Below are 26,174 nucleotides of genomic sequence, written 5' to 3' on the forward strand. Positions count from 1 at the left end.
GGGGAAGTGGTACTCCAGCTGCAATGTGTGTTTAAAAAAGAACTGGAACATAATTTTAGACAGTTCATGCCGGCCAAGTACCCGGGGATTAGAATTTCCTCTTGTACTTGTCAAAAGACTGGAGCGATAGCACAGCGGATAGGGTGTTTACCTTGCACATGGCCGACCCAGGTTCGATTCCTCCGTCCCTCTTGGAGAGTCTGGCAAGCTACTGAGAGTATCCCGTCCGCACAGCAGAGCCTGGGAAGCTCCTCGTGGCATATTTGATGTGCCAAAAACAGTAACAACAAGTCTCACAATGGAGATGTTACTGGTGCCTGCTCGAGCAAATCGATGAACAATGGGAGTACATTGCTACAGTGCTACTTGTCCGAAGTGATGGAGAGTTTCAGAGAAACCATCTTTGAGAGGAGTTATCTAGGAACAAAAATCATATACGTTTGGTGACAGTGTGTTGGGGATAGGAAGGAGGACTTAGAAACTTGCAAAATCTGGAAAAGCGACAATATGATTTTAAATAAAGGAATAAATGGGGAAAGGAGGCTGAATTTGACAGAAAGAGATCCTTGCAGGAATTACATCATTAGGTTCTTGAACCTGCTTCCAGTCTGGAATCTAAACCTCCATTGTGATGGTGACTGTTGATATGGCTCCTTCCAGGATTGAACCCAGAGAAGTCCAGTGCTTATGGCACAGAGAAAACCCCCAGTCATGCTTCCCGTGAGGCCATTCTCTAGCTCCAAAGGCTTCCTCCTTGCTCCTCCCAGGATCTGGATTCCATTTACTCTGAAACCCAATCTCATTTCAACCCCCATTCATCTTTCTCATCCCCTCTCCAGCCTCCAACCATTCTTCAGCCCCCACTACTGCCTCTGAGTAACACCACTGAGGACCAGAGAACCCAGTTTCATTTTCTTTTTTTGGGAGGGGGTTGTTTTGGGGGCCACAAATGGCAGTGCTCAGGATACCCTATGTGGTGCCAGAGAGCAAATTCAGATTGGTCACTTGCAAGGCAAGTGTCCTACACAATGTCCTATCTCTCCAGCAAGTTCAATATTTTTAAACTTGGGTCCTGAGAGAGAGCACAACATGCTGAATGCATATTTTTCAAGCAGAAGGTCTAGGTTCAATCCCTGGCAATACATGGTCCTTTGAGCACTGCCAGCTGAAACTCCCAAGAACTAAGCCTCTGAGCACCAATGGTGATACCAAAACACGAATGAAAAAGACTAAACAACTTTCTTAAACTCAGAGTAATGTCTTTCTTGGCCCCATGCTGATCCATGTACTTCAATTCCCCTCTTTCTCCTCCCAGAGCTTGCCGTCACCTGTATTTCTCAACCTCGCTCAAGAATCCTCTGCCTCTCACTCTCCTGGACCTGCAGCACAGCTGCTTGTCTGCATAGCTCACTATTTCTTTTGTTGGATAATTAACCCTAAGTGTTTTGGGTTATCAGTGAATTGCCCCTTTTCCTCCTCCCAGAGAAGCTAACCGTGCTCTTGCTAGTATCCCTGATTTAGTTCAAGTTTATCTTCAACCTTTCCTTTGTATTTTACCTCTCACTGTCAGTTTCCCAAGTCAGTCTTGATTACTTATGAGCCAAAACTTTCTGGTAATTCTGTGTTTCGTATTTGGAGTGCTATGTGTTGATGCCTGCTTTTCTACTTCCCCTGTAGGCTTTTTATATTTTACTATAGAGCAATGTTCTTTGGTTGAACACAGAAAGACCGTTAATGCTGTCCTCCTAATATTTGGGAGTTGATTGACTCTGAAATCGATCTACTCCTGGACATAATTATTTGATCGTAATTACTTGACTCAGGCTTCAGTTGCTGTAGTTCCTAACATCCCAAAAGGGAGATTCCGGTGTGGGACTGGGATGGACATGGGGCGAGTGGCAGTACTACCTCCGCATCAACATAAGACATTCTAGAAAGCATAAATGCATGGTCTTGATGCAAGCTTTATAACTTAAGAGAATAGGACCTCTATTGGGAAGGACAAGCTAAGCTGGCCCGAGGACTTAGTCTAGGATTTACGGTAAAAGACTTGCTTGCTCTCAGAGCCCAGAGAACTAAGTGTTGGGATCTTTGTCTCTTACTGTGTTTATCCAAACAACTGCAATTATTGATGACTTATACAACTTGAGTGAAAGACAAAAGCAGTGCAGATGTCCCTAGGAGACAAAGTGTCTCCTTGCTTTAGTCTCCCCCAAAGAAAATTTTCTAAGTTTTATCTATGTAAATGATCTTCGTAAATTTCCAGATGCTTACCTATGTAAATGGTCAATCACACCTATGTCCTTACCTCAACATCCCTCAGATGTCCTAAAAGTATGCTAGCAACTCTGCATTAAATGGGCCATTTTCACCATCAGGCTGTGATCCTTCATTTCTCTGTCTCTCTGCTGGGGAGTCCTGGGGAGGATGAGAAGCGGCTCTGGGCCACCATATGCATCTTTGCAGTAGCCCCACATCCACACAATATATTGTGAACTCACAGCTTTCAGAGAAAAACCACATTATCTCACTCCCAATTCATCAATGAGATGCCATTCAGTTTGCGTCTTCAAAAGTTCTTTAAACTCCATCAAGATCCTTACAGGAAAAAAAGCAAAAAGTGTACTCATATTGATTTCATTGACCTCCTTCACGTTTTCTAGAAAGTTGCCAAGAGTATTGACTGATTGCGTCCCTTTCCAAGTCCCAATCTATGTCTCTGCTGTCACTGCCCTGCTTGGGCCCTGCCCTCGCCCTCCGAGCCCTGTCACTGAGCTCCTTGTTCCTCTTGATGCCCCAGCTCAGGTCCTAGCACTGGTATTCCTATGAACAGTATTCCTAGGGGACAAATGCCACATTGTCTCAATCAGGCCCATAGAGACAAGAACCTGCCCTCTGCCGAGGCAACAAAATCTCCTTTACCAGGTTGTCTTTGTTCTTTTCTTTCCTCTCCAGAGCAAAGGAGGTTGGGGTGTGGGGAGGCACTCCCAGAAATGCTCAGGGCTTATCTTGGCTCTGCACTCAGGAATCACTCCTGGCAGTAACTGGGAGACCATATAAGATGCCAGGGATTGAACCCAGGTCAGTTAGGGGCAATGCAATTGCCCTACCGACTCTACTATTGCTTCAAGCCCCGATTACTTATTTTTAATATGTGTTCATCTGTTCTCCACCCTACCTCCCAGAGGGGTGCGTATTTTTATCTGCTTCATCCTGTGCATATAAGACAAAACCTAGAGGTCTAATAAAATCTTTCAAAAACTTTCTCAGTCTGTCTCCATACTCCTCTAGCTTCTTACTGTGCCCGCCTCTGCCATCTCAGGCAGCCTAACCCATGTGCACCAGTCAGTGAGATTCTTGTAACTTCTAGATCAGTAAGTCACACTGGCTTTGCTTCCTAAATGTTCCTATGTATCTAAATCCATTTATTTACTTGTTCTCTTGCTGTCAAGAACCTCTGCCATGTTGTCATGATCTGGCATCATTAGCACACTTTCTGGCACCTGTTGGAGCTTCTGTCTGTTGTTGTGGAATATCTAGATCTCCTGAGTGATGGTCATTTTATACAATAGCAGATAGATGCCCCTGCTGCAAAGTTGAACAAAAAGTCCAGAACTCATTTCTGAGGAACTGTCCCAATCATGTGGTTTGGGATCAGTCATTGCTCTAAATCAAGCTGATTTTCTGGAAAGGCAAATCCTCATCACTACTTGGTATTTGTCAATGAGGTTCTTTTCTCTGGTTACTCCTGTCTTAAAACTTTAAGTCAGATTATATTTAAGCCATTGGCGTATGTAAATATAGGGAAAAATGTATTATCCCATGTGATAAAATAAAGTCAGAGTGGTTCTGGCATTTGAGGAGGGGTCCATGAGGCATTCTGAGTTTGAAGGGCCCCATGTCCTCAAACATAAAGTTATGGGGTTAGCTTCAATGATCCCTGAAATTACTAAACTCTCAGTAAAGCCCTGAAATCACTAAGCTCGCAGCTCTAAAAAATTTTTTTATTGTTGTTATTATTATTAAAGCAAAGTGCTAAGAACTTAGACCTAGTGGAATGAAGGCAGTTGTAAAATCTAATGAAGTACAGATGATTGTCATTCCTAGTTGGGGCCACTCAACACAGTCTAGTGCTTCTGCCTGTCTGGGTAGAGTTGGGCGGGAGGACCTAGACTTGTGGGTGGTAGAGACATTGGCATTGCAAGAGACAGTTGATAAATTTTTTCTCTCTCCTCTCTTCTCAGCAGCCCGTGTTACACTGATCACATCTGCTAAGTCATAGTTGGGAAATTGCTGAACCAATACATAGTCATTTGAGTTCTCAGATGCCCTTTTTCTGCTTGTGGGGGAGTCTGATGTGTCAAGAGGGCCCAGTTCCTCCTCCTTCTCCACCTCCCCTTCCTCCTTCCCAAATCTAAGCTAAGTTCAGGCAAATTTGCATGGGGTGTTTGCATCACTTAGGTTTGACTGATTGTCTCTAGTCTCTAGAACATGTTGGTATGACTCCCATTCCAAAAGGCAAGTGGGACTTGAATCATGTGGTTTCTGTTATCTGTAACCATGGAAAACGTTGGCCATCTGTGAGGCTCCCATTTTAACACTCTTTTTCCCCCTGTCTCCTGTCTCTCTCTATTTCCATCTCTTCCTTGGGAAAAACAAGCTGAGGAAGTGGAGAGGCTGGCAGCGATGCGTTCCGACTCCCTCGTCCCAGGCACCCACACCCCACCCATCCGGAGGAGAAGTAAGTTTGCCAACCTAGGGAGAATTTTCAAGCCTTGGAAATGGAGGAAGAAGAAAAGTGAAAAGTTCAAACATACATCTGCAGGTAAGATGATTATTTTTTTTTGCTTTATTTCTCATTGGAACTGGTGAATTTTAGCTCTGTGTGTTCATTAGTAGAATTCAGTTTTCATACCAGAGGTTAAAAAAAAAACATGCCTTAGAATTGCCTCTGCACTGAATAATTCTTTGGATACCATGCATTTTCTCAGGTTTTTTTTTTTAGATTGAAGAACGATCACTTTTATTTGATCCATAAATATCTGAGCTAAGAAAGTCATCTTTTATATAATTGAGTGCTTCTGTTTTAGCATTGACAATCTATTTCTTCCTGTTTATTCTGATTCTCACTCTTCTGGTAAAAGTCAATATATAGCAGAAAATAAATGCACTATGGCTGTTGGCAGATAATAGGTTGTTTCAGGAAGTAATTCTTGGATGTGGCAGGAAAGATATGAGAGTGGAAATGAAGTGTTATAATAATAACAGAGATCACTATACAATCTGTGGTCTGGATAACAGCAGAGGAATGTGGGAAAAGTTAGTGCAGTGGAAGGTATCCTGAGTTAGTCTAAGTTTCTGCTGCATGGTTGTTATGATACCTTGATCTATTTATTAAATTCTATTGCTCATCTTCCTCATCTATAAAGTAGGGTTAATAATGGTACCATAGTGGCTGAGTATTTGTGGAGACTTCATGTGGATATTTGTGTATTATATATGTGCATAAAATATGTAATATATAAATTTATTACATATTATGCATAGATAAAATGTATAAAATCATTGTATTTGGATTTTTTTTATATTATTCACTATACAAAGGAAAATTTCTATAGGGAAAATTTGGATTTTACCCCATGAGGTTTACAGTGAGATAATGAAAGGATTTAGGTGGTTATTGTTGTTCTGTTTTGATTTTCCTGCTATGTGCCTGGAGTCATTCCTCGAGTTGATACCAGTATTTTCATATCCATCTTTCTTGCATTTCCCAGAACCCCAACCTGCTTTCTCTCCTCCTCTGTTTCTAGGTGCTTTCTGCCTTTTACTCCCTACCCCAAAACTTGTCATGAAGTAGGAAATGATCTGCTTTTTATGTGGACATTAGTCCAGACTGGATTATTTTAATGCTAATTGCTTTGAAGAATAAAAGAGAGCAACTGATGCAGAACTTTGCACAGAGTATTAAAGTTGTTAATAGCTCTCCTGGTCCCATCCAATCCCTTGCAGTGGTCTTTCTGACTTTGCTATGAAGAATGACTTACAAAAACATGAAAATTTAAATACTAACCCATATCAGCTTGCCTCCCTGAATAATGGCCTGGTAGAAGCATTTCTTCCTGACTCACCAAGACTTTCATAGAGTCCATTTTCCAAGGCCATAGGCCTTTAGCCCCAAAGTTTCTCATGGAAAGGCACCTAACTATTTGTGCTAACTTTTCAAGAAGTTGGGAACTTGACTTTTGATAGATACAAGTACAATGATATCTAGGTACTAATAAATCACTGGACACCTAAAAATTCTTTTGGTACTCTAATCATTAACTATTCTTGTGATCTTCATGGCCAAATGATTGATTTGGTAGCTGAATGTGATATTTATATGTAATTTTTTTAAAAAGAAAATTTTAAAAAAAAGAATTAGAAAAGACAGAGGATCTACTGTAGAAAACCTTAATACCATGACAGAGGGAAGAAATAACTGAAGTTATTTTAACTTTTTTGTTGTTTGTTTAAGCCAGTAGTTTACACTATAGTATTTTTGATACTTAATTAGATTCAGAAATGGTATTCTTTATTTTTGGAAAAGAGATTTTCTGTGCTACTTCTGAACCCAAAAAGGAAAAAAAAGTTGACAACATAAGCACGTTCAACATGATAAATTGTTTGTGTATTCAAGTAATACTTTGAAGTTCGAATTTTCCTGTGAGTGTATAAGAGTCATATATTAAAAATATAAGATTGATTGTGGGATTAAAAATACAAGATTGATTGTTGGCCAATTTTAGCTGTTGGGCTTACATATGTTTTGCATATGTACATAAGATCCTTGCATGGGTGCAATTATGTCCTCCATTTTAAGTATGAAGAATATATCCATATATTAACTTTTATATTTTACATTTGTATTTAAGATTCTACCTATTTTTCTCCATGGAAGGACATTACATATGCCTACCTCATTTGTCATTTGTGCCACAGTTTATTCTCCCAGAATTCACTATGCTATAATTTTACTGTAAAGTTGTGAGATTTGTGTGTTCTTATACAACATCTCCAAAGGGATACCCCAAAGAGTTGCTTTATACATTATATTGCTTTGTAGTTGTAAGAAAACTATACTGGAGGAACTGGAGAGATAGTACAGTGGGTAGAGCACTTGACTCGCACTGAACCCACTCAGCTTTGATCCCTGGCACCACAAATGGTCCTCTGAACACCTCCAGGAGTTATCCCTAAAGGAAATAAAATTTAAAAAAGGAGAGGAAAAGGGGAAGGGAGAGGGAAAGAACATTGGAAATTTGGCATCTCAACATGTTTCTCAATTTTGGCATTTACAATGATAGAAAGTTTGAAAAGATAGAACTTGTTTCTGGCAGCAAATTCAAAACTCTTTCTTCTCCCAGTCAGAAGCCCAATTTCCTTAAAGGCTTTAAGCATTGAGACCCTGAGGTTGAGCTCTGGCTAGTGGTGAGATCACTGTGGACAGTGCTCCCCTTGGAGAAATCCCCACATACTCAATGGAAGGAGGAAAGCAGTCATGGTGAGATGCCCCCAAATCAGGCACTCAAGGAATGAAGTTTTTTTCTGTTTTTGTTTTTTGCTTTTTGGGTCACACTCAGCAATGCTCAGGGGTTACTCCTGGCTCAGCACTTAGGAACTACTCCTGGCGGTGCTCAGGGGACCATATTGGATGCTTTGAATCAAACCCAGGTCGGCCACGTTCAAGGCAAATGCCCTACTCGCTATACTATCACTCCAGCCTGGGGATGAAGTCTGTACATGGTGGCTGGTCCCCCACAAGCCCCGCCCCAGGCCAGTGGAGTAGTCAACCTGACAGGCCCAGCTTCTGCAGAACCTGCACTGAATGTGCACCACCCAGCCCACACCTGCCCAGGGGCACGGAGCCATGCCTGCCTCCACTTTGACACAGTGCATATAGTTGCCTCCCCAAAATAGCCTTCTGCAGCCATCTTCTCCAAGTTTCTTGAAAATGAGAACTGTATTTATAGAAAATGCAGCACTGGCAGGAATAAACTGTGAAGATGCCACTGAGTTATTCCTTTTATTTCTTCTTGACAGAAAGTCACAAGCAGCCAAGTTTGGCCCTGAGAGTGTACTGTAGACCCAAATTCTCTTTGTGCTTCGAAGTGTTCCTACATTCCTCATTGCTGTAGTGCTGGGGAGAAGAAGGGAACTTTGATTGAATACCAAGCATTGGCAGAAGCTGGGTATAGAACCGTGAGCAAACCAGACCCTGCCGGAGGCCTCCTGGCATGCACAGTAACCGGAAGAGGCTGGCCAGTAGCAGCTTTGATTGGGGCAGCCAAGGAAGGATGCTTGGGAAAATAAGAGGACTTGGATGAGTCGGGATGAATGGAGAGAACCTAAGAGGAGGGATAGAGGGGCCTCATGAGGGAGGGGCAAGATATGATCATTAAGACTCTAGGCAACAGAAGCTGAGGCAACAGAGGGATAGAGGGGCCTCATGAGGGAGGGGCAAGATATGATCATTGAGACTCTAGGCAACAGACTTGAGGATGAGCAGTTTAGGAACACAAGAAGAATCTCCAGGGGATGGAGCGATAGCACAGCAGGTAGGGCATTTGCCTTGCATGCAGCTGACCCAGGTTCAATTCCCAGCATCCCATATGGTCCCCTGAGCATCGCCAGGAGTAATTCCTGAGTGCAGAGCCAGGAATAACACCTGTGCAAAGTTGGATGTGACCCAAAAAGAAAAAAAAGTAGCATTATCTTTTAACCTAGAGGAAGGAAGGGGAACAAGCACAGTTAAGTTGTTTTCAAATGAAAGATAACGAATCTACACATTCCCAGTGGCTTTTCCTAGTGACATTCACTGTCCAAATAGATAGATCTCTTCAGCCACAGATAAAGAGTTGGAGTCATCGAGGGCTAGAGTTTTGCCATATGAGTGAAAAGAAAAGAAGGAGACAGGGAGATTATTTGTATCAGTTTCTAACTGTTCTATTTGTGCTATAACAAATCTCCATCAGTTTAGTGTCTGATGACTCTAAACAGCAGAGTTGTCCTCTTTCAGTGGTCAAGGCAGAAAATCAAGATGCCCAAAGACAAGGTTGGCGGGGTTGGTGGCTCGTGTAAACTCTGAGGGAGGATCTGTCCCATGTTTCCCTCTTAGATTCTGCTAGCTGCTGAGTCACCCTTGATAGTGTTCCTAGTCTTGTTACCACCTAAATCGAACCTTTGTCTCCATTTCCACGGGGTCTTCACCCTGGTGGCTCTGTCTCAAACTCCTTTTTACTTCTCTTATGAAGCCAAATATTGGACTTAGAGCTCACCCTATATGCAAGATAATCTCCTTCAGAGATCCTTAGAGCTGCAGAGACATGCTGGACGTTAAGATTTGGATGTATTTGTGGAGGACACAATTTACCCAGCTATTATAGTGAACATTCACTTGGATAGGAAAAGAAAGGTCTGGGGCATTGAGAGAAATTATGGAAACAGTAGACTTTTCATTCCAGGAATGACAAAGGACTGCAAAGCATTTTGTGGGAAAAGTTGTCAGAAGCAACTGAAAGGGTAGGACACAGCTGCATCCTTACACTGATGATGGCTAAAATGCGGACAGAGCATCCAAAGCCATGGAAATGTATGGCTAAGGGGAGGACAAGGTCAGGAAACTGAGGGTTTTCTTATTTCAAATGTGTTCTGTCACCCTAGCCCTCTAATAATCAAACCCCAATCATATTTGCAAATTGTTTTCAAGTTCAAAATAAAAGAAACTGTCCTCATTGACAGTTTATTTTATTTTATTTTTATTTGACAGCATTTAACTGACTGTTGAACTGATATTATCTTGAAAAAGAGTTTTTTGTTTGTTTGTTTGTTTTTTGAACTTGAGACCTTGAACCAGAGAGAGATAATACAGCAGAAGGGCACTTGCTTTGCATGTAGCTCACCCGGGTATGATCCCTGGTACCATATAGGAGAGCACCTTCAGGTTTGATCCCTGAACACAGAGCCCACAATAAGCCCTGAGCACCACTGGGAGTGGCCCCAAAGAAAAACAAAAAGAAATTTAAAATTGAAGGGTTTTGGTCCATTATATTTCCATGCCTATAAAGTACTACAGTTTTAGAGATTTGCAGGAAATTGAAGGTTGACTTTTAAGATTTCATTTTTGTAAAACTTCAAGTATCACTGTTTTTCTGGAGTACAACTTCTTCTATATGTTTAGAAGTCTAGTGTGGTCACACCACCAGAGGGTGGTTCTCTCTCCTCCACAGGCCAGAGATTGGTTCTAAACTTTCATTCCAGCTATCAGCGGGCTCACCAAATGTGGCTCAAGTCATGTTGCAGTGAAATAGTAGCTTCCAGATAGGAGTAATTGGTCACCTGTTCCCCCTGTGTGTAATTGGTACTCTAGAAATCATGGCATCATGGGGCCTCACTGTTTCAACCACATGCAACTACCAAGCACTAATGCACGACTAGGTTTGAGGACCACAGGGGTGAAGGGGACTCCCTCTGTGTCCAGAATTGGAACAGGAACTTGTTCATGCTTTGGTTCAAGATTTTCTGTACAGTTCAACACTTGTGTGTATTGGGGTTGGGGCAGAAAGAGACTCAGGTACTTGTGTCACAGAGTCCCCACCTTCTCAGTACCAGTCATCCTCAGAGGATTATTCGTTCTGTGGTTGATTGTGATATTTTGGTCGTTGTGTCATCAGAATCCTTTTTTTGTTGCCTAAGTTTTTACAACATCCACATTGAGTTTTGCACCCCCATGTGAGGTCATAACCCAGAGGATAAGAGATTGGACTGTAGGGGCTGGAGAGGTAGCACTGCGGGTAGGGCGTTTGCCTTGCACACGGCTGACCCCGGTTCAATTCCTAGCATCCCATATGGTCCCCTGAGCACCACCAGGAGTAATTCCTGAGTGCAGAGCCAGGAGTAACCCATGTGCATCACCGGGTGTGACCCAAAAAGCAAAACAGAAAAAAAGAGATTGGACTGAAAGTGGGTAATATGTTCCCCAACCCCTGGAACAGGAGGGGGTCACTGGAATGATTCAGGGAGATATAGTTATTTTGGGTGAAATTCGGGTGTGTTTTTTGTCTGATTAAAGAAGTTAGATTTCCATAGAGGTTTCCTGAAAGAGGGATGGTGGACCAAATAAGTTTGTAAACCTCTATGGTATAGGACATTTTGGAGTGGCACCAAATGTTGTTTTCAAGTTTTGAATGTTACTACGTCTATATACTTGTGTCTGAAATGAGAGAAAATTTACTTGCAATAGAATTAAGACATCTCCTTGCTGTCACATCAGACAGACTATTAAGTGTCCCTATTGATTTGCTAACAAGGAAGCTGGTTAGCAGGTGGTTGATTATAATGTTGGGGAGAGAGATGAAGATAGCCCAGACTAAAATAGGGGCATTAGGAACTGGAGACTATGAACAGTTGCAAGAGATATTTAGGAGACAGAATGAGCAAGACTTGATTACAGATTGGATCTAGAGGGGAGAATAAAGAACCAGTCTTCAGTTTCTTGACAGTTTGATGGGTGGAGGTACCATTTGCTCCAAGGGGGGGACAGTAAAGAGAAAAGATTTTGTGGGAGAAGTGTTTGTTTATCTGGGGGAAAGACTGACTTTCCCTTACTTCTGAGACATTCAAGATAGAGCCTTGATAGAGGCATTGATGCAAAGTGTTGCTTCTTGGCTGCAGAGATAGTACAGTGGCTAAGAAGTTTGCCTTGCACCTGGCCAACTGGGGTTTGATCCCAGGCATCCCATATAGTCACCAGTGTACCACTGAATGCAGGTACTGAGGAGTAATCCCTCAGCATTGCCAGGTATGGCTTCAACCACTCCTTCTGCCCCCCAAAAGAACTTAAGAGGAATGTTGTTCTTTTGGGGCTGGAGCGATAGCACAGTGGGTAGGGTGTTTGCCTCGCATGCGGCCAACCTGGTTTCAATTCCCAGCATCCCATATGGTCCCCTGAGCACTGCCAGGAGTGATTCCTGAGTGCAGTTCTGGGAGTAACCCATGTATATTGCCAGATGTGACCCAAAAAGCAAAAAACCCGAAACAACAACAAAAACAAAAACATAAAGTGTTGCTTCTTCACCAGATTCAGAAAACACAGTCATTGGGAGCTTTGAGCACATGGGTGGTAGCTGATGTGATGGGATGAGAACTCCAAGGAGTGCACATAAAATAGATGGGCAACGAGGGACTATGGCAGTACCCCCTATAACCTCCAGTGCCGTATGAGCAGCTGAAGCAGGGCCTACAGGGAAGGCAGACAACATGACCCTCAGAGTCAGGTGCAGATCCAGAAAGGGGGGCATGGTGTTACTTACCCAACAAAGGAAAGAGTTTGAGATTGAAGAGAGTTCACTTTTTCAAGTCCTAAGCTTGTGATAAGGCCTGAAAGTACCCAGTGAGTTCACTGTTGGCTTCAGGGAACGGTTTCAGGAAAGCTCTGTGGCTGGGGCTTAGGAAACTTGGGGTTGAGGAGTAAATGAGGGGAGAGGAAACAGATTTCATTCATGTTTATCAGGGAGGGAGAAGCAGCAATACATTATCCAAAGGGGGTGTGAGCTGGTGTTTGTTGATTTTTGTTTGAGATGGGTCAGAGAGTGTCAAGCTGCAAAATTTAACTCACCATGGCTTTGGTGTTTCAAGGAAAAGCAGGGAAACAGCAGAGTGACTGTTAAGCAAACAAATATATTTCCACACATTTCCCAGTAATGACAATTCTCAAGACTAGAAAAACAAACATGCAACTAATCAGAGCACTGTTGAGCATTTGATTTTAATGAGAAGCCATCAAGCCAAGTCACATAGCTTCCAGCATCTGGCTGGCATCCTGCATTCTCTTTGGGCAGCTGCAGAATTGATTTCTCTTAAAAAATTAAAATGAAAAGGAAAAGAAAGAAAAGAAAAGGAAGGCATAAACAGTCAAAAAATCTAACCTGTATATCCATCATGACTCAGGAATGGAGATTAGCCAGCAAAGTGAACAAAATGCCCCATTCATTGAAAAAAAAATCTCTAAGAGAAAGATGATGGATGGGGACAAATCGATGCTTTCCTTGAGTTAGTTGGAAAGATGAAATAGTGTCTCTCAGTGGATTTGATTTGTAATTCTCCCTTTGCCTCCTTGCATGAAGCAGAACTCCTGACATATTGGGTGCCCAACAATTGAACTCAGTCAATGAGGGGTCCATTCTACTCTAGTTTGGTTTCTGTTTACCAAGATTTGAAGGAGGAGAGGGCAGTTTTTGAAGCATACAACAAGTTCCAACTTTGGAAGGCCTTTCCATCATTCTTTGTTTGTCATTTTTTCAAATTCTGCATAGATCAATTTGAATGATCATATGTATTGAATCTCAGGTTATTAGGCTAATACTATTGGGGTCAACCACAAACCCTAAACCTTGGTTTTGTGAAGAAACAGTTCAGTTATATTATCTCCTATGGTCTGAGAATTGACTGGGTTCAACTGAAGAGTTCTTCTGTTGCTCCTTGTGGCATTGCTCAGGAGAGGTAGGCTGATGGGCTTGGAGCCATCTGGAGACTCACCAGGACTTGAGAACATTTATTTCTCTCCTTTTCCACGTTTTGAGAGCTTTTCCATGTTCTCTCTCTCTCTCTCTCTCTCTCTCTCTCTCTCTCTCTCTCATCTCCAGTAAGGCCCTAATCCTAATGTATGTAGAGGTTGACAGGCATTTTGTAAGAGAGATTGAGAATCCTATTTGCAGCATTTTTTTTGTTAAAACAAGTCACGGGCCTTGCCCAGACTTCCTGTTGGAGTGAACTAGACAAGAGTGTCGTGTCAGAAGTGTTCTTCTATGAAGATACTCTCAAAAGACAGGCTAAACTATCATGTGAGAGGTAATAAAACTGCAACTGCTACTATTCCCTCCTTCCAGATAGGATGTCTAGCAACTTTCTATCAAACATAACAGGAGGTAGTATTTTTTGAGCTTTCTCTACATGTAGAATATAGCCTGCTTTTTCCATGACTTATACTGGCTTTAATCTCACAACAGACTTACCAGTGACCTATATGTAACCCCATTCACAGGCAAAGAAACTGAAGTTGAGGAAGCCTAAATAATTCCCAGTTAGGAATGACAGAGCTGGAATTGGAAATTAGGCTTGGATCTTCTGACCTGTATTGTATTTGAGGTCCACAAGTATGAGAAAACATAATTCAGATGCTTGAAAGCATACAAATTATCTACACTTAGCAGTAATAGCACAATATGCTTTCCTTTTATGACATCTCTTTGTAGCATTATAGAAACTAAAGTGTGAAGAAAGAGAAGCTCATCAATAAAAGCTGACCCTGCAGGTCATATTGTGAATCTTTCATGAACTCCTTCTAGGCAATAGCCAATGTCTCATCTCTCTTTATTTTTATCTGTATCTCACAGTATCAAGTATCTAGATCAATGCCATGAACATTTTAGATACTTTCTATTTAGTAAATAACTAAGAGCTCCTACTCCAAACAAGTATGTTCAAAATATTTGCCTTCATGTTTCCTTTTTCATGACTGACTTTAATCTCACAACAGATCAACCAACCTTCCTTCCTTCCTTCTTCCTTCCTTCCTTCCTTCCTTCCTTCCTTCCTTCCTTCCTTTCTTCCTTCCTATTTCTTACTTCTTTTCTCTCTCTCTCTCTTTCTCTCTCTCTCTTTCTTCTTCCATTATAGTCACCTTGATTTACGGTGCTGATAATGACAGGGTTTCATGCACATAACATTAATATGTGCACATAATATTTCATGCACATAACCAACACCATACCAGAGGGTCCACTTCCCTCCACCATTGTCCAGCGTCCCTCTGCCCCCTTCCTATTAATGCCCCCATCATTGTCTCCTGCTGTGATGTGCTTTCTACTAAAGGCTAGTTCTCAGTTTATGTTGACTTTTGTTGTTTCCCTTTTATTTTTCTTTATATGCCAGATATGAAGGAGGTCATTCTCTCTCTGTCCCTTTCCTTCTGACTAACTTCACTCAGCACGATACTCTCCAGACCCCACCTTGTTCCACTGTGTATCTTGTACACTTTGGGTTGTTTCTAGATTTCGGCTAGTGTCAATAGAGCTACAATGAACGTAGGAGTGAAAATTTCTTTTCTAATAGAGGTTTTGGACCCTTGGGGTAGATGCCAAGAAGTAGAATTGCTGGAGCATATGGAAACTCAATTCTTAGTTTTATGAGAAATGTCCATACTGTTTTCAAAAAGAGTTGAACCAGTTGACATTCCCACCAACCAGAGATGAGGGTTTCTTTTTCCCTACAACCACTCCAGCACTGGTTGTTTATGGTTTTTTGTGATATGTGACACTACCTGATGATAGGTAACATAGAAAGGCAAATGGAAAAAATGCCTCTGTGTTTTTAATGCAGTAGGGCCTCTATATACACAATTAATTCTGTACAGCACCACATAGTTGATATCATTTCTCATAGGATGTGTCATGCTTGGCCACTGACTTCCAAGCTAAGCAGGAATTTGATATGGGGAGATGTTGTCCCACAGTGGTTCAAGGTAGGTTGACTTCAGAGTTCTCAAGCAAGTTATTTGTACTCTCTGTGCTCAGTTCACTCTTTTAAAAATAGGGATAAAACTGGCACCTCAGGAAGTCGGAAATATGGAAAAAAAAGACTCATTTTGGAAAAATCTTAGAATAGTCCCTTACATATCATAAGTCTTATCTGTCACTCCATTTTTCTTGAAATATATTATAAATGCAAGGAGACATCCAAGAATAAGGATTGATGACTTATTTCATAGGTATAGTCTTTTTCAGGTGTGAATAGGAGATGACAACTCTGATAAATTCCTCTTATTTTCAATAATGTCTATATCTGCAAGTGAGGGTAGTTGCCTTCTTTTAGGCCCTTTATACATTTCCCCAGAGCTGCAGTCCAACCCTGGTTTTTCTAGTGAGTTCACTAAAGTATTTCCTCTACTTTATGAATAGACAATGCGACTTATGAAGGACAGAGGCCTCAATAGAAGTGTCCTATTATGTTTCTCCTTGATTCATTGCATCATGAGAAGGATCGTGTGATATAGAAAGAAGTGTTCTTTGGTATGTGGGCGGGGGGAGAGAGAGACAGAGACAGAGAGACACAGAGAGAAGAAAAGTGCCTGCCGTCGAGGCGGGCTTTGGGTGGGGGGGAGGGAAAATGTAGACTGGTGTAGGGATGGGTGCTAGAACACTGTATTTACTGAAGCCCAATCACGAACAGCTTTGTACTGGACTGTCTCATGGTGATTGAATAAGAAAACAATTTCTTAAGTGCTCCTAGGGGAAAGACAGAGGCACTTCATCTCCTTTTGAAAACCAAGACCTGTGACAAGTCAAAAGTCAAAAGTCAAGTTCCCATAAACTTTATTTTCCAAACATGGACATCTTTGAGAATGCAGTGATTGCTGCTATTGATCCAGCCAGGCCCATAGGCAGGGAACAGGCCTGGGGAAGGGGGAGAGTGTGGATCACCTCCTGGACAGGACCTGTATGCTCTTTCATCTCTGTTTTGTAAATGGGAAGTGCTTTGGTCAACATGTGGGAGCATGCAAAGGCACTGGAGACTGGCCCTCAACTGTCCACACTGCAAGGTCATTAATGGTAGTGGAGTCACTGAGTACCATGCAGGTCGGCCATGGTGCAAGGCAAATGCACCGTTCCCCATACTATCACTCCAGTCCCACTGCAGAGGGTCTTGATGGGAAAATCTGTTCCAGTGCCAACTTCTTCCAACACTCATTTTTTTGTCCTTCCTCCAACTCCTCTCCCTCTCTCCAAAGTTCTCTCCTGCTGCCCTTTCCAGCTCCTTCCCAGCCCCGATATCTTTCCCATACAAGCTCCCTGCTCCTGAGATGTGGGAGCACCGTGGACTCCAGATCTTCTCTGTGTGCAGCACACCTGCCTTCCTGCACCCCTCTTGCACAGCTCGGCTTTTCTTCTCCATGTTCCCTCCCCTTTCTTCTTTGGGATCTCACTCATCCCCCCAGAGCACTGATGTCTTTGCAGCTCACCGAATTCTCAGAAGTTTGCTAGCTTCCTCCCTGGGTCCCCCTGAGAGCCCTGGGCCTCAGATTCTATGGGAAGCTCCATGCCAAGGCCAGCCCTCTGCAGGGCCTTTCCAGGGCACACCCAATAAAGTGTGGAGGCCTCCTAAAGACTTCTCCTTTGTTTTCACGGATGTACTAACCCTTTGAGTTTCCCTGCTAAAAGCACTGGATTTTAGCGTCCTTGACCAATGCTGCCTTGCAACCCAGTATAAGGTACCCAGCTCCTATCTTTTTCCCTTTTATTTATTTGTGCTTTTGGGGGGGACACACCCAACAATGCAGAGTTACTCCTGGGTCTGCACTCAGGAACTACTCCTGGTGGTGCTGGGGTACCATATGGGATGCTGGGGATTGAGCCCGGGTCGGCCACACCAGGTGTTGTACAAGGCAAACATCCTACCTGCTGTACTATCACTCTAGCCCCCTTTTCCCTGTTAGGGGTAACTCCTATCTATTCTTCCTGCCTTGACAAGAATAAAGCCACCATCAGAATGCTACCCTGGTATCCTCCTCCTAGCTCTAGGAAATGTACCCTCATCAACTCTCAGACACCTTTGAACTACATCTTTCTTTTTTTAATTGATTGGAATCCATCTTCCTATTAGATTGCCTTTCAACTTTTATTTCTACTTTGCTGTGTTTCTTTAAGTCCCATGTATGAATGAGGTCACACTGTACTTTTCTTTCTGACTCTCTTCACTCAGCATATTTTTTGGTTCCATTCGTATTGCTGCAAATTGCATGATTTTGTTATTTCTTAGATCTGCATAGTATTACATTGTGTATACATGCCACAACTTCTTGATGTACCCATGGTGGGGCATTTAAATTGTTCCTACCTCTGGCTATTGTTTTTAGTGTGGAGATGAATATAGATGTGAACATATTTTTGAATGTCTATTTTTGTATTTTGGGAGTAGATGCCAAGACAACACATCATCACTCTTCATAGTGTTGATAATGGCTGGTAGCTGTGTTCACCTGCTATATTATGATGGTGCCTTGACCTGTACAGTCCTACCAGCATCTCTCCTCATGTCTGTTTCCCAGATGAGAGTCCTGAGTGCTAGGACAGGTCAGAAATTTCCCAGCATCACTCAGTTAGTTCATGGTAAAAAGAAAATTGGAATTTGTGGGATCTCCTGAACATAGCATGGAAATATCACCATTCTTCATGACTTGTCTTAATGCCAAATCTCCTATCTGTTTCAGATATGGATGCTTGTGTAGTTGGTTGTTTGCTTCCTTTGTGTGTGGTGGTTGTTGTACTCACTTTTAGGAAGCTTTGAAGGATGTGACCTTCAACAGTGAATCAGTTATAGTTTGGAGTTTGTTTGTTCAAAACCCAAAACATCATCAAACTGAAAAAAGAGAAAGAAGACTATGAGGTTACATATACATGAAACTAATAGTTCTGTTCTTTATTTTTTTTCCTTTTTGGGTCACACCTGGCGATGTTCAGGGGTTACTTCTGGCTCTGCACTCAGGAATTACTCCTGGTCGTGCTTGGGGGACCACATGACATCCCGGAGATTGAACCCAGGTCAGCCTCATGAAAGGCAAAAGTTCTCCATTCTCTACTATTTCTCCAACCCCAAAAGTAATAGTTCTGGAAGGGCAATCATCCTTCTCTTTGTCAGCCTAAGGGAAAGTTGGAGTGCAGGCAAAATGAAAATGTATGAAATGTGTGAGATGTTAATGGAATGCTTTGAATGAAAAGAGCATTGTGCAGTCAGAATCTTTCTTCAGTGGCAGCCTGATCAGGGAAAGGAGGACTTGGTGATAACCTCAGTGCCTTGCAGGACTGTCCTGTCTGATCATAATAAATTATAATTAAGAAGGCTATGAAGCAACTTTGTGGAGGAGAAGTCAGGAAGGGAAGCTAACGAGGTTCAAATGCAGATATAATTTTGGCATAGAAGACCATTGTAACATTTAGTCTATTTTTATCCCCAAATTAATGTGAGTTTCTAAGGAGAATGAATATCTCTTCTATGGTATAGTAATATCTGTGTGTCCTCTGAAAAGCTGCCCCAGTCCACATTGGTGTGGTTTGTACTCCTTGGTTCTTGGGAGCTGTGAAAAGCTCTGAGATTGTACAAAGCATCTTGCTACTGCTGCATATTTTGCCAAGGTCGCCCATGAAAAGGGCTTTTAAATGCCTCCCAGCATAGAGGAGCGGGTTGGTCATGGGGCCATTTTGAGCATCATGCTAATTATGTTTCCAGATGTTTCTTCAAAGATTATATGAAGCAACTATGAATGCAATTCCACAACATTATTTTACAATAATGGATTCCTATGTAAAAAAAAATAGTTAGACCATTTGTCCATTGTAGCACAAAACTCTATTTCATGCATGGACAACTGGAAAGATTCATTAGCAGAGAATTTGCTGTTACAATGTGGGTAATTCTCACTGGCCTCCTGTGTGACTGAGACATCACTTGATAGATCTGGGTCAGGCTTCCAGAGATATTTCCCTTAATAGTGTACTCTTTTGGTGGGTCGGTAAAGACTGGTGGGGCCTTATGTGTTAAATTCTAATGGTAAATATAAATATCTCCAAACCAGTCTTTGCATGTGTTCATCACAGACTAGATTCCCATGGAAAGTAATTACTGTCATAATTTTGTATTGGGATTCTAAATAGAAAGTTAAAGAGATGCTTTTAAAATAAAAACAACAGATTGCATTAAAGTTTGAAAATAGAAACGTCACCCCTCCTCCTGACACTTGCAAATTCCGATAGCTTTTACATATTCACTTCCATTCTTTCATAATGACTTTCACTTAGTTGGAATCAAAATATAAATTTTATTTCTCTTGCTCCCGTACTTTAACTGGGTATTAAGTTTTACTAGAGCCCTTTCTCATAGTCTGCCAAATCACCTTCCTATGACTTCCAGGATGGAGGGGCAGAGAGATAGTGCAGTGAGTAAGGTACTTACTTGCCTTGCATGCAGCTGACCTAGGTTCAATCTTTGAGACCCCCTCACCCCCACCAAGAGTGATGCCTGAGTGCAGAGATAGGAGTTAACCCTGAACACTGCTGGGTGTGACCTCCAGAGAGATAAACAAAGACTTCCTGGATGGGTGCTATTATCAATACCCACTACAGGAACATCTGTGTGTGTTGCATTTCCTTCCTTTGTATCCCCCCTCTGCCCCCTAGGTAGAGTCCTGAATCTGGAGCAGAGAGGGCGACAATTTTTCTTGGCCCTTGCTTTCTGCAAACGCTGTGATGTGATACGGAGAGTAATGAGTTGGCAGGGTTGGGATGCAGGGCTGCGTGAACACTTTCTGTCCAGGGTGCTGCGGGTGAGACGCCGAAAGTTTGGGCTCATCTGAGGGATGTTACAGTGCTGGGCTGTCTATCCAACGAGTTTCCCGGGAAGGCTGCTTATGGCCTTGATTTGCATCCATTTCTTTTCTTTTCTTCCTTCCTTCCTTCCTTCCTTCCTTCCTTCCTTCCTTCCTTCCTTCCTTTCTTTCCTTCTTTCTTTCTTTCTTTCTTTCTTTCTTTCTTTCTTTCTTTCTTTCTTTCTTTCTTTCTTTCTTTTATTGAATCACCATGAGATATAGTTACAAGCTTTCATGTTTGAGTTACAATCACACAATGATCAAACACTCCTCCCTCCACCAGTTCACATTCCCCACCACCAATATTCCCCATATATCCCCCTTTTCCCATCCTCCCACTGCCTCCATGGCAGACAATATTCCCCATACTCTCTCTCAACTTTGGGGCATTATAGTTTGCAATACAGATACTGAGAGGCTATCATGTTTGGTCCTTTATCTACTTTCAGCACACATCTCCCATCCTGACCAATTCCTCCAGCCATCATTTTCTTAGTGATTCCTTCTCTGGGTGCACCCATTTCTTTAAAAAAAAAAATAAGTTACTTTATTTTTACCTCCTGGTGTAAATGTTACATAGTTCCCATGTGTTGAACATTTTACCCATCAGAGTAACAAACTGGGACATCAGTGGAGGGCTGTGGGCCCAGGTGATGGGACTGATGTTGGAACAATATATACTTAAAACTCAATCATGAATAGGGGCTGGAGCAATAGCACAGCGGGTAGGGTGTTTGCCTTGCATGCAGCCAACCCAGGTTCAATTCCCAGCATCCCATATGGTCCCCTGAGCACCGCCAGGAGTAATTCCTGAGTGCAAAGCCAGGAGTAACCCCTATGCAAAGCCAGGTGTGACCCAAAATAAGAAAAAAGAAACTCAATCATGAATATCTTACTCATGGTGATTCAACTGAAGAAAAGAAGAAACTTCAGAAAGAGTTAGCTGGAAAATAACTAGATAGCTAGGTAACACTACCAGTATAAATGAACAGAAACCATAAACAGCATTGTTTACAAGTGGTTTTTGAGGGTTTTTTTTTTCAGTTTCTTTTTTAGATGTTTTTGTTTTGTTTTGGTTGTGTCTGGGGCTTACTCCTGACTCAGGAATCATTTCTGGTGGTCCTCCCGAGGCAGACAGTATTCCCCACACTCTCTCCCCATATGAGGTGGTGGGGATTGAAGTGGGGTTGATTGAGTGGAAGGCAAGTTTTTTAACCCCTGTATAATCTCTCCAGCCTACCGGTGCTTTTTTGTAATTGAAAGGATTAACAAGAAAAAATACTCAAGGAAATCTGAATCTGTCATAATAGTTGTCTATTTAAGCTGGAATTAAACACTGGAAATAAACGCTGGAATTCTTTCAATGACATTTCTAGGAGTTGGGTGTTGCTTGGGGCCACACTAGCTTTTTGCCTGGGGTCTCCAACGGAGAGCAGAGAGAGAGAGAGCTGGGACCACGTGCAGCCAATGCCATTAGAGCGCCTATTCTGACTTATTCTGACCTATTCTCGCTTATTGCCTAAGTAGCAATCTTGTGAGAGAGAAAGCTCAGAGGGGGACAAGGTCACAGGCCTCTTTTGTCACATTAAGAATTCCAGACTTAATCCTACAAGCAGTGAGTCACCAATAAAGATGTTTAAGCAGAAAAATAGCAAAGTGCATATTTTCAATTCAAAACACATTGTCTGGACCAAATAGTTGAACTAGCAGATCAAAGAAAAACACAGATGACCCATACATTTTAAAAAAGAGCTCATCCATTCTCATAAAGACACACAAGACAATTAGTACATTTTAGAAAACAAGACAATTAGTAAGATGCAGTTTTTTTTTTATTTATGACTTTGGCACAAAAACAAAGCAAGTCAGTGCAAATGATAGTGGGGAAGAAGTACTCGCGAATATTTCTGATGGAAGGATGAATTAGAACAGCTTTTTTGAGACCAGTTTGACAAGAGTAACCAAAGTTGTCAATGCACTTACACTTGACCTTGCAAATCATGAGCCTCGCCAAGGAGAGTAAGGGAAAGAAAAAAGTTCTAGACAGAAAAAAGAAAATGCTTCAGAGTTACAGATTTGAGAAAGCACAACAGCCAAGAGGAGTTGTAAATCTGCAGGGAAGTAATGTACACGTACGCTTGCAGTTTATAGTAAAATGGAGTTGCAAGTTCATTGCAGTTGTTTGTAATATCAGAAAACTGGAGCTAAGAAAAATGCCATCACTGGGGACCTGGTTAAATAAATCATGATCTTTCTGTGTACTGAAGGGTCAATGAAACATACACAAAAAATGCAATATGTATGCCTGCATATATGGAAAGAACATAAAGAGGTAGTCAAATGGAAAAAGATATGGTTGAGCATGGAACAGTATCTGTAATATGATCTCATTAATGTCAATTTTATCTATTTCCTCACCTCTATCTTCAATTTTATTTCTTAAACTTGCAAATATTTAAATTATATACTATGATTGATATACATGTAATGAATTTGTTATACATTCAAGCTAATTAATATTTTTTGCACATACTTGCCACTTTTTGTGTATAATCAGAGCACCTGCAATAATCTGCTCTCAGCAGATTTCTAGTATTCAGTGCAGTACACACGTAATGGCTTTGACTAAAAATTTTTTGGCAGAAATATGGAATAAATATATAGGAATATAGTGATTCGGGGGATGGGAGAACTAGATAGTATGATTAAATAAAGAGAGATTTAATATGTTACTTTAGTCCATTCTATGCATTTGAATGATTGCCGTAGGTATGTGTTACTTTCACAGAAAATAATTACAAAAGATGTGTTCTCACTGAATTTTAATTACACATAATTTTTGCCTAATTTACTCTTAGTTCATCAACATGTATATTATTTCCGTGCCCTTCACTCTTCCAAGGTCTTTACACTTATAAACTCACATTAATTATCATCCACATCCATGAGATGGGAACTATGTTTGCTCCCACTTTGCAGATGAGGGAAAGGGAGCACATAGGTTAAGTTACTTATCCTAAGGTTCACACTGTTGTAGAGAGCAGGGTTTGAACTCTAGAATCCTGGCACCCCAACCCAGTACACCTTCACTCAATGTTTTGATTCACTAGTACCAAAACAGGAAGCAGTTTCCAGGAGCCAGTGTTTGGCAATAGACTGTAGCGTTTTCTTACTGATTTTCAGATCTGTTTATTCAGTCACTGAACAGTTTTACTGAGTAAGAAGTTGTTTCTGACCTACACTCCCCAGCAGTGCCCCTTTTTACAAATGCAGAATTTGTCCAGCCTTCTGAGGCCATCACATAAAGGCAAGAATTGCCCTATTCAAGCTCTTTCTTCTTTCATGTTAGCTCTGGTTTTGCTTTCTCAAAGGGAGACCCACACAGTGATCCTTTCCAGGCAGGTCCCAAACCAGCAGTTAGCCAGGATACATTGTTATCTATCCTCTCTTATTGGAACTTATCCAACCTGGGCATCTGGACTCCTCAAGGACCAACACCATTGGAGTTCCAGGGCATCTGCCACGGGGTCTTCCTGCTCACTGACTGAGCATCTTACTTGGAAAACAAATTACTCTAAGCCCAGCTAAATTCAAGGCCAGGAGAGTCAAAGACTATAGCTAAGACTTTCACTCGTTTCTAAAGTGATGGCATGGAAATCAATAAATAGCACTTGGTTAGATATTTCTTCTTAGCAGTGGAACATTGAAAACAATAAAATAGGAAAGTCTATATTTCTGCCTGAAGTTATTTAATGCTCATAGTCTTGTTTTAGCTCAGGGTTCTCCTAAAAATTCTTTTGTTCGGCAAACACTTACCCAAGATCTCCTAAATGTCAGGCCCAGAAAACTGAGGTCTAAATAAGACCATCTGCCCACACTGAGCCAACACTATTGGAAGCCACAGAACTAGCAGCTGGTAATTAGGAGGCTGTGAGATAAGGGATCAGGGGTTAGAACAAAATACTCTCAAGACACTAAAGAAGTGGTTCCTTGACTGACTAAATTTAGTCCCAATTGAGAATGACTACAGTGAAGGAAAATGACTTAACGTCTCCACTGGGGAATACTAGTGCCTTCACCCCATATGTGCAGATTGGCACCAAACACCCAGAAAGCCAGAAATGCAAATATACTAGTAGTCCTGTAAAGGCATTAAGACAGAGTGTCTTCCCTTAGGTATATTTCTATGCCTGATTGCTCCGTAGCTGGCTTTCCAATAGCTCTGTGAGCACTCAGTTGTCCTTCACCAATGTCAAGTACTGAGACAGCTCTTGGACACAGGAGATGAAAGCTATGGTTCTTTCTTCAGTGACTTGAGTGCAGCCCACCACTGCCAGTGGTTCTGATGGCACCAGAGCACCAAGGAGGTGACAGCATGCAGTCCTGAGAGGATTTTGTAATTGGTGTTCAAATAGGTAAGAAGGGTAGTATTCCAGATTCAGAAATAAATACTGGCCTGCAGGATTTGTATAGCAGATAGGCATTTGCTGTGCATATAGTCAACCCGGTTTTGATTCTCAGATGGTCCCCTGAGCCCAGGAGGAATGATCCCTGAGTGAGAGCCAGGAGTAAGCCCTGAGCACCACCGGATGTAGCCCAAAAAATAATAAATAAATATTGTAAAACTGTGGATTCAAGGATGGGTCTATCCAAGAATGTTGATAAAAAGACCCTTTCCCTGCTTAAGAGTTGGGATACAGATTGTTGTGGATGATGATGAAACATACCTAATACTTAATATACCCAGTCTAAATGTGGTTGATGCATTTTCTTGCTAAATTTGTAGCATAGCCCCACAAAGATACTGTTAGTCTTATGTTGCATTTGTGGAAACTGAAATGCCAGGAAGTTCAATATCTGGCTCGGTGATTCAATATCAATATCATCAATAATATTGATGATATCAATTTTATTGATGATAAATCAATAAAATCAATAAAATGATACTGAATTTTATCAATAAAATTCAATATCATCCTCAGTAAGGATGCCAGGATCAAAGTAGTTCATGCATTCCAGACCCTGAAAACTAACCACAGGATAAAGCAATAGTCTTTAAATGGCCAGAATTTTGACAGACAAATTTAGGATAGAGGATAGGTCCTACAGAACAAGGGTTAAACCAAGGCCCAGATGTATAGAATGAAACATGATGTTTGTTCAAAGGTGGACCCGGGTTAATAAGCGGCAAGTTCTGGAAGGCCTTAGGATTAGGTCATGGAATATAGTACTAATGGCAGAGATGGCCTCAATTCACTTGGAGGCCTTTGAGGAAGGAGGTGACATCATCATAGCTCACCTTTGGGTGACTCACTGGCAGTTACTGATCAACACACTGGAAGAGTAAAGGGGTTCGCAGGAGGTGGCCAGCTAGCAGCATATTATAACTGTCTAGACAAGAGATAATTGGAGCCTGGGTGAGAGGTGGCAGCAGAAGTAAAGAGGAGTGGGGAGAAGGAAGAGACCTGGAGGAAGCAGAAGATGGGGAAAGGGAAAGGAGAAATCACAGAGAGCTCTGGGCTTTGAACCCGATGACTTGGGTTTGGTAGAGCTTTTCTGTAGCAGAAATGGGAAAGAGTTGAATTCAGGAGATGAAAAGCAGAAGGACGCTCTTCTTTTGAGAAGGAGTCTTCCTGGTACATAAGGTCCAGCAGGCCCCCTACCCACCACAAAGGAGAGTTGGCTGCTGGGAGCACAGATGTCTATGAATCAATAAAAT

General features: G+C 41.8%; 1 protein-coding gene across 7 annotated transcripts in view; it reads left to right on the forward strand.

Moving 5' to 3' along the window:
• Positions 1-26,174, forward strand: part of PHACTR1 (phosphatase and actin regulator 1) — a 565,331-nt gene that overhangs the window by 343,208 nt on the left and 195,949 nt on the right. For all 7 annotated transcript variants that reach the window (XM_056132319.1, XM_056132324.1, XM_056132320.1 and 4 more), the window contains one exon: positions 4,661-4,825. In XM_056132319.1, coding sequence (XP_055988294.1) covers positions 4,661-4,825 — 165 coding nt within the window. The remainder of the gene's footprint in view (positions 1-4,660; positions 4,826-26,174) is intronic.

The sequence above is a fragment of the Sorex fumeus genome, unplaced genomic scaffold (genome assembly GCF_029834395.1).
Source record: "Sorex fumeus unplaced genomic scaffold, SorFum_2.1 ptg000094l, whole genome shotgun sequence".
NCBI lineage: Eukaryota > Metazoa > Chordata > Mammalia > Eulipotyphla > Soricidae > Sorex > Sorex fumeus.